This window comes from Hyalella azteca, unplaced genomic scaffold, assembly GCF_000764305.2.
Source record: "Hyalella azteca isolate HAZT.00-mixed unplaced genomic scaffold, Hazt_2.0.2 contig11493, whole genome shotgun sequence".
In the NCBI taxonomy this organism is placed as follows: domain Eukaryota; kingdom Metazoa; phylum Arthropoda; class Malacostraca; order Amphipoda; family Hyalellidae; genus Hyalella; species Hyalella azteca.
The window spans coordinates 24,098-33,834 of record NW_025941488.1 but is presented as its reverse complement, the minus strand read 5'-3'; the positions used below and the strand labels follow the sequence as shown (position 1 = coordinate 33,834).

General features: G+C 40.8%; 1 protein-coding gene across 1 annotated transcript; it reads right to left on the bottom strand.

Moving 5' to 3' along the window:
• Window positions 1–502: 502 nt before the first annotated feature.
• On the bottom strand, window positions 503–9,189 carry LOC108668685 (transmembrane protease serine 9). The gene is made up of 9 exons (XM_018155928.2): window positions 9,045–9,189; window positions 6,517–6,628; window positions 5,275–5,408; window positions 4,748–4,848; window positions 2,898–3,262; window positions 2,629–2,788; window positions 2,093–2,202; window positions 1,203–1,358; window positions 503–666 (listed from the first exon to the last, which is right to left on the bottom strand). The coding sequence occupies exons 1-9, from the start codon at window positions 9,081–9,083 to the stop codon at window positions 503–505; spliced, it is 1,341 nt and encodes a 446-aa protein (XP_018011417.1). The 5' UTR covers window positions 9,084–9,189.
• Window positions 9,190–9,737: the final 548 nt, after the last annotated feature.

Here is a 9,737-nt window from a genome sequence, read left to right as displayed (position 1 = left end):
GTTATGTGATGCTGCATGTCTTAACGTGTTATGTGATGCTGCATGTCTTAACGTGTTATGTGATGCTGCATGTCTTAACATGTTATGTGATGCTGCATGTCTTAACGTGTTATGTGATGCTGCATGTCTTAACATGTTATGTGATGCTGCATGTCTTAACGTGTTATGTGATACTGCATGTCTTAACGTGTTACGTGTTTTTATTTGCAACATAACACCGTATGGTAACGCATTCGCTTCCATTCATTGTAATATTAGCATTTGTCAAGTAGAAGTAATATAGTTTCTTATACGACTTAATAATGATTTGTTATACGACTTAATAATGACTTGTTATACGGAATAATGATTTGTTATACGACATAATAATGACTTGTTATACGACTTAATAATGATTTGTTATACGACTTAATAATGATTTGTTATACGACTTAATAATGATTTGTTATACGGCTTAATATTACTTCGGAAGGCACAAATATTCCTGCACGCAGCGCGCGTATCAATGCGTGCAGCAGCGGTTCACCTGGCAGGAGTCGACCCCGCCCAGCGCCGCGCCGGCGCAGAGCATGGCCGTGGTGACGGCCGTGCCGTAGGCCTTGCGACACTCGGCGTACGACAACACCGGCACCTGCGCCTCACGCAGCACTGCCGACGTCTGCCCTCCTGGTGCGTGCCAGACGTGTTGGTGTACGTGAGGTCATGACAAGGCAGCGTGTTAAACGTTTCGATAAATATTAGAATAGTCGAGCAAGATTTGTGTGCCAAGCACTCTAAATCAACACAGCGTGTTGAACTTGTCGAGAAATATTAGAATAGTAGGGCAAGATTTGTTTGCCTAGCACTCTAAATCAGCACAAAAATTCGATTTAACGACAAATTGTAGAGAGTCCGATATAAATTTTCATGCAGAAATCACTTCAACGCACTTATGATGCAAAGGTCCATGTTGAAGATAATTTTGTCTGATGTTAAATTCTATCATGAAAACTATCATTCAAACAAAGTGAGTGATCTGCCACAAGCGTAACAGGTTCAATAAGGAACCTGCTACGCCGTAGCAAATATGAACCATAGCAGGTTCATATTTTGATCAAACTGATCAATTTGATCAAGCCTGGACTATCAAAGTGATCAAAATATGTTTATTATTTTGAATATAATGAACAATTATTATTTATTATACGTTTATTGATCCTCACCAAACTGAGTGGACCCCCAGCCCACGATGGTGGCCGTGGCGTCCACAAAGTCCTCTCCGAGGTCGGCTGGGAGGCACACGGGCCTGATGGTCGGGCTCGCCGCCCAGTCGATGGGGTCGATCCGCAGCAGCGCAATGTCGTTCACTAAAGTATTGGCTGGCGAAAATTTACGAGTCACGCTTACATTCTCTCAATTAAATTAACGACAATGTAATGCATTTCGAATAAAGGCAAAGATTTGATAAGTGGCTGCAGCATATTTTAATATCAAGAATCTATCAGACTATCACGTCAGACCAAGTTGCACCGATTAAGATACGTTTTTTAATATCCTGCTGGTCGGCGTCAATCGTCTCATTATTATTATATTATAAGATTTAGAGACCCTGTAATGGAGACGCATTATGCTCTGGACGCTGGAAAGATTGATTGACTGCTAAACACTGAGTAATCGAATTTCTGTCCTCAGGTTAAATGTATGTACAGTACGCGGGAAATTCATCTATTACTCCCAACAGTGGAAACTTTATATTGCCTCAGGATAAAGTTCCGACTTCTAGGATTTTCCCTCCTGGCACTGCTATAAGGAACCTATTTTGACAATAATTGTGTTCATAACTATTCACCGTTGTACTGAAGACCCCTCTCACTATTGTAGTGAGGAATCTACGCATCATTGCCATGAAGCTATCCTTCACTTTTATACTGAGGCCAACACTCACCGTTGTACTGAGGCCCACACTCACCGTTGTACTGAGGCCAACACTCACCATTGTACTGAGGCCCACACTCACCATTGTACTGAGGCCCACACTCACCATTGTACTGAGGCCAACACTCACCGTTGTACTGAGGCCCACACTCACCATTGTACTGAGGCCCACACTCACCATTGTACTGAGGATGCTTCACTATCTGGCGCACGGCTCTCGTTACGCTGGTGGACGACGGGGTGAAGATGTTGAAGTAGCCGAGCCCAATTGTCATTGTCATGGTATTGCTACGCCGAGAAATTATTACAAAATCAATTCGCATTTTTTTTTTTTCACGACATAATTGATGCAAAATAATGAATGTGTGAGTTGGAGCGAGAATTTTTCATGCTACTGGACTATCTGATATTAATTCAATGTCATCGATAATTTTCATTCAGTCATAATGGGAAAGTAGAAACCATTTTATTAATCTGCTTGTACTGAGAGAGAAGGGAATAAACTGGAATTAAAAATCCATTTGTGGTGATGAAACCCCGTGCCTTAAACGGGGTTTCATCACCCCCCGGGGTTCGAGGTTTCATCACCCCCGTGCACTGAACGGGGATAAAACCCCATGCCTTTCATTTTTCCCGTGACTTGAATGCACAGCTTCATAAAATATCTGCTGTCGAATGATCTAAGAGTTTCCTCATAGTTTCAACGACTCTAACCTTTTTATACAATGAGCAGCCGTTACGATCCAGGACTGGGTGACCAGGCTGCCACCGCACACGAAGTTCGCCCCCGTACCCAGGCTCGCCATCCACGGGTACTCGCCTTCACTGGCCTGCGCGCCCCCAACGATGCGCACGCTCGGCTTGGCTCCACACACTACAACATAGCCACGTTAAATGAACTACAAAGGCATTTTTAAATCATGCAACACACCTTAATTCCTGATTGGCAGAGTTTTTAATTTATTTCTCAAAATATGACTCACCACAAGAAGATGATGTGCCTGCAGATGTGGAAGTTGTAGGTGTTTCAGGTGAAGCTGATGTTGTGGATGAAGCTGAGGTTTCAGGTGCAGCTGGTGTTATGGATGAATCAGGTGTTGTTGTTGAAGAAGGTGTTTCAGATGCAGCAGGTGTAATGGGAGACGTAGAATCGGAAGCGAGGGGCGTGCTGGTAGTGCCAGCTATTGTAGTCGGAGCGGATGTAGGATTAATATCCGTGCTTTTACCCCACACATTGCAGCTGAAGCCTCGTGCACCCCCCAGCCAAGAATAAGAGGACCTAAGGCGCACCAGAAGGCGGTCCGAGGGAGCGCTCAGCCGCACGTTGCTGAGCGCAGTCCAAGAATACCTGGAGAACGTACGTCTGGAGCTAGAGTTGCGAACTTTAAACCTTATGTCTGCGACGGCCGCTCTGACTTAGGATGTACGACTGGCGTTTTAGTCATAAACTTCTAACCTAATGTCTATGACGGCCACTTTCGCGTAGGAAGTACCGTACGACTGGCGTTACAGTCGCGAACTTCTATCCCTATGTCTATGACGGTCACTCTTGCTTAGGAGGTACGACTGAAATTGCAATCGTGAACGCACGATTCTACAACTCTACAACAGTAGTATCATCACAGTTTTCAGTAGTAGTACTGTACTACAACAGTAGTATCATCACAGTGAGTGTATCATCACAGTTTTCATAAACAGCTTAAATAACAGGTTACCGATCTTTTACCCACAATCTTTCCTTGAATCTTAGCCATCATTTGAGCCAACGGCAATGGCAATTTTGCTAAATATCATGAAAACTTACCTAAAAGATGTCAACAAAAATGCGCAACCGAATGCTTTGAGAATACTGCTTCTGTCCCTGACCCAAGTGGCATAGATACTGATAAGATAATTTTGTTAATTTTTGATGATATTGCTACGGAAAATAATTGGAATCCTGCTGCTAGTTTTTACGCCTGTGCAAAACATAAAAACTCTATCTCAATTTACTTATCCCAAAACTATGACATATTACCAAGACAAGTTATTTGAACGAATTCTAGTCTATTACTCCGATTTGAGTTTGAATATTCTTCATATCGTATCGATATGAAGAATATTCACAGTGATTACATTGCTTGCGATATTTCCTTTTCTGAATTTCCAGAATGTGTAATGAAACGTATAAAATACCATGTAGCTTTGTGTTGATCAATAAAGATGAGCACCCAGGTTCTGGGAAGTATTTAAAAAATGTAAGTCAGTTATTTATTCCAAAGAAGTATCTTCCAAAGAACCACTCGCTCTCGGTCAAGTCCAAAGTTTTCAGTAATGCATAGTTTATAAACTTTACTGAGGGTGATCACAAAATATTGGAAACACTCGGTAAGGTTTCGATCGGGGGACAGTGCTTAACCAAATTTTGATGGCCATGATTCGAGGTAAGATTGTGGGTAAATGATAGATTACCTGTGATTTGAGCTGTTTATGCAAACTATGATGATACACTCACTATTTGTATTACTCACAAACAATAAAGATAAATTTTGGGGGAAGCGGCCATGCAATAGGTACGATTAGCATTAAATATAGTCTATCTATCTGTAGTCAAAGGGTTCAAGTGCGAGGAATTAAATCGAAGAATATACTGTGATATAAGTTTTGACGTCAAATTAAAGAATGATGAAGGGAATAAGAATGATACTCTCATATTTATCGAAATCATGTTTCAATGTCAGATTTAATGTGACAGCTTGTTGAGCGTGTGGAATCATTGATTTACAAATGATCAGAATATTTCTACCAAAATTCATGAACTTTTAAATTTCATTGCAGTAAATTTGTTACTTACGAAACGTATCGCTGCGAAACCGTGTCAATTAAATCAAAATAATCACGGAAACCAAGAGAAATTTCACTGCAGGAAATTTCCAGATTGGATCCGTCTGCTGACTGAAATAAGAAAGCATTCACTTGAGAATACTACGAATATAAACAATTCGTCGGACAAAAATGTAGTTAAGTTAGATATAGGTAATTTAATTAATGATAATTTCAAACAACTGTAACATATTAAGAAGTACATTCGGGTTATAGCCAAAGCTGGTATTTAAGATCAATACAAACATGGCAACTTATATCCTTACTACATTCATAACAATTTATATCCTATCCATCGTGGCCTGGGACTGCTACGTCCCAAACAAATACTTAATATACTACGTTCACTACACGAGGGTATCGACAAAGGAAATTATTTCTACTCGGCGGTATCTAGAAAGGCAATCAATAATCTGTGAGACACCAACTAGAAGCTGCGTGGGCCAGCTTAGTATCCCTTAAAGAATAATCAACAAATAAAGGATCAGACTTGCTCACCTGATATCTCCAGCCACATCGCTGGTTGGACGGATATTTGCGTGGGTAATTTGGACTTTTGAAGTGAACAGCTTCCCCCTGAGCCACGATCACCTCGCTGTACAGGCTTGAGCAGGCGGGTGCCTCCCGTACGTCTGCCAGGGCAGCAAGGAAAATAAATATATGTATTTTATATATTTAAAATGTCCACTTTACCGGACTTTAATTATATTTTTACTTATAACTAATATATATATATACATTGGTAATACCGCGACAATTATTAGTTGACGTTTTTCAATTAGTTATTTAAGGTAAAAGAACCTTTTCTGGCTGGAATTTACCTTAGTAAAATTGTAAAAAAGTGTCTTTCACACCTCTATTTTCAAAATTTTTTTCAAAAAATTTTCACACCTCGAACCCTAATTTTAACCCTAACCAAACGAAATTTTCGTTAATTAGCATGTCACATAATAGCGTTCATCTTGTTTTTGTGTCGCACTATTAGCAACTACTAATCATAGGTAGATTCTGCGACATTGGTACATTCCGAGACAGTAATTGTGCGACATTTTGTCGCACCTCAAATCTCCAGCCACAATTGTGCGACATTTTGTCGCACAATATGCCAAAAATGTTGCGCTATTGTCGAAAGTATGAGTAACTTTTTGATCGAACAATTCCGCGACACGGTTTTCGGAAATTCCTTCAGTGATTTTTCTCTTGTTGAGATTTCAAAGTGTGTTTTGCATAATTGTGAAGTCGTGGATTCTTATTTCAGTGTCAGTGCATAAATTGCTGAGTAGAAGATTTGTTTAATTTATTGCATAGTACGAGTACAACTTTACCGATCAATTTTTCGTTAATGACATTGATATAAATGAACGTTGTTCTGCTATATCAAAATTATTGATTTTATACAAACTGTGCTTGTAGAAAGACAACAAACATGACTTCACGATACATTGAGTAGTCTTGAACATAGTCTTTCAATGCAAGAGTTTATGATCATTATACACCAAGAAAAATAGTTGTATAGGCTGTGTTCTATCGATAAATTTTATGTATGATATTTATATTAATTTATATAAGTGCCATTAAAACAATCTTTAATTCTTCTGTATTTAGGTAAATGCTCGTAATATTACAAAAACTTTTATCTATTTTTATTTGACTTCTTTCCATCGAATGGGTAAATAAGCTGAAGAAGTTAGTTTAGTAGAACAAGTGATAGTTACGCCTACTTGATAACACAACACTCACTGGATGGTCCAGCAGGCGCTGTGGTCTGTACCACTGCGGGAGGCGGCCTCCAGGGGTGCCTTGCAGACGGTGACTGCAGACTTGCGGTGCTGCTGTGCAGCGCCACTGTCATCTGGCAACACAGTGTATGTCATTACAGCGTCATCTGGCAACACAGCGCATGTCATTACAGCGCCATCTGGCAACACAACGTGTCATTACAGCGCCATCTGGCAACACAGCGTGTCATTACAGCGCCATCTGGCAACACAGTGCATGTCATTACAGCGTCATCTGGCAACACAGCAAATGTCGTTACAGCGTCATCTGGCAACACAGTGCATGTCATTACAGCGTCATCTGGCAACACAGCAAATGTCGTTACAGCGTCATCTGGCAACACAGTGCATGTCATTACAGCGTCATCTGGCAACACAGCAAATGTCGTTACAGCGTCATCTGGCAACACAGTGCATGTCATTACAGCGTCATCTGGCAACACAGCAAATGTCGTTACAGCGTCATCTGGCAACACAGTGCATGTCATTACAGCGTCATCTGGCAACACAGCAAATGTCGTTACAGCGTCATCTGGCAACACAGTGCATGTCATTACAGCGTCATCTGGCAACACAGCAAATGTCGTTACAGCGTCATCTGGCAACACAGTGCATGTCATTACAGCGTCATCTGGCAACACAGCAAATGTCGTTACAGCGTCATCTGGCAACACAGTGCATGTCATTACAGCGTCATCTGGCAACACAGCAAATGTCGTTACAGCGTCATCTGGCAACACAGTGCATGTCATTACAGCGTCATCTGGCAACACAGCAAATGTCGTTACAGCGTCATCTGGCAACACAGTGCATGTCATTACAGCGTCATCTGGCAACACAGCAAATGTCGTTACAGCGTCATCTGGCAACACAGTGCATGTCATTACAGCGTCATCTGGCAACACAGCAAATGTCGTTACAGCGTCATCTGGCAACACAGTGCATGTCATTACAGCGTCATCTGGCAACACAGCAAATGTCGTTACAGCGTCATCTGGCAACACAGTGCATGTCATTACAGCGTCATCTGGCAACACAGCAAATGTCGTTACAGCGTCATCTGGCAACACAGTGCATGTCATTACAGCGTCATCTGGCAACACAGCAAATGTCGTTACAGCGTCATCTGGCAACACAGTGCATGTCATTACAGCGTCATCTGGCAACACAGCAAATGTCGTTACAGCGTCATCTGGCAACACAGTGCATGTCATTACAGCGTCATCTGGCAACACAGCAAATGTCGTTACAGCGTCATCTGGCAACACAGTGCATGTCATTACAGCGTCATCTGGCAACACAGCAAATGTCGTTACAGCGTCATCTGGCAACACAGTGCATGTCATTACAGCGTCATCTGGCAACACAGCAAATGTCGTTACAGCGTCATCTGGCAACACAGTGCATGTCATTACAGCGTCATCTGGCAACACAGCAAATGTCGTTACAGCGTCATCTGGCAACACAGTGCATGTNTACAGTGCATGTCATCATGCTGCCTCCTACAGTGCATGTCATCATGCTGCCTCCTACAGTGCATGTCATCATGCTGCCCCCTACAGTGCATGTCATCATGCTGCCTCATACAGTGCATTTCATCATGCTGCCTCATACAGTGCATGTCATCATGCTGCCTCATACAGTGCATTTCATCATGCTGCCTCCTACAGTGCATCATGCCGATACGAAACGATACAACTCAATCTAGCAAATATAGAAAAATGAATGGTTTACAAATCACACGGCATGTGAATGAGCCGTTCATTTTGAATTGTTTCCATCATTCCAGGGGACAGGTTGCAAGGTTAGGCAATTCGCGGAACTATTATCAAGTTCCGGGTGCATGCACAATAACTGGCGGGTAAAAGAGACGCGATATAATGACGAGCCATTACGCTGAACTGAACACCTGTTATATAGGCTCGACACTTAGTAGTACTGTTTTATCCTGGATTTTATCGCTGGGCCGTGCAACTTGCTTCAGACGTTACCTTTATTGATAAGTGACATCTATTTATTAGTTACAGAGCATTTACATTTTACCTTGCATTAATTATTAATAGGAGTGTGACAGAACTGTGGTTTGAGTCGGACGTGATTTGTTGTCAAGTGCTGACACTCTTGAATTGTTGTCTGCATTGAATAGGAAATTGACGGGTGTGATGAATTTAATGGCGCAAGCCTTCAACGTCCATTTCCAGTCATTTCGATCATTTTTTATTCAACAGTCATTTTCCTTTTTGCCAGAAAATAACAATGATTAAAACAGTGATAATACAATAGCATTTTCAAGCTTTTTCATAATACTCTAAACTATAAATGTAACCATTTGCTTTGTCCTCGTAGGAACAAAAAATTTTGAAAGGTGCTGGGAGATACGATACTTAAAAATATCATATGACAGACTTAGATTTCAGGTGAATAATAAGAAACATGATAATCTGAAAAGAAAACTAAAATATAAAAATTCTAAATTCAAGAGAAACTTACCGTAAATATTCGGAAGAATTCAAACGCGATCAGTTCCATTTCCAATTATATTCAGATTTAATTCGTGTATGTGTGATTTTCTGTTGTAAAAGAGATTTTATTTCACTGATAAATAAAAGAAATGTAACATTCAGTTCCTGCTGTACTTAAGGGGACCGTCTACCCTCCGTAAAAACTTGTACAGTTATTATCCGATCATCGTGAAACTTCACATACACACGTAAAATGTAAAAAATAACATTTTGCTCGCATGAATTTTTCGAAACAATTGATAGAAAACGTGATATTCATAGAAAACGGCAAAAAACGGGTACTATAGAAAATCTATCTCCTCCTACAAATATCGTCCTACAACATCGAGACACGTATCATTCGATTCGTAAAGACTATACCTATCGACTCTGCCATCCCTTTTTTTCATTTTACCCATAGTTTTTTTAACGCGTGTTTTTCCCATTTTTCCACTTTTTCCCTGCCCTCCCCACCTTCTCCCCCATATATAAGACGAACCATGCACAAATTCAAGAAAGGGATGGCTAGATCGATTGGTATGGTCTTTGCGAATCGAATGATATGTCTCTCATTGCTGTAGCTTGAAAACTGTAGGAGAAGATAGGTTTTCAAAAAGACAAAAAACTAAAATTTAAATTGTTCAGGGGAGCCAAATAAAGTAAAATTCATTGAAAACAGAAG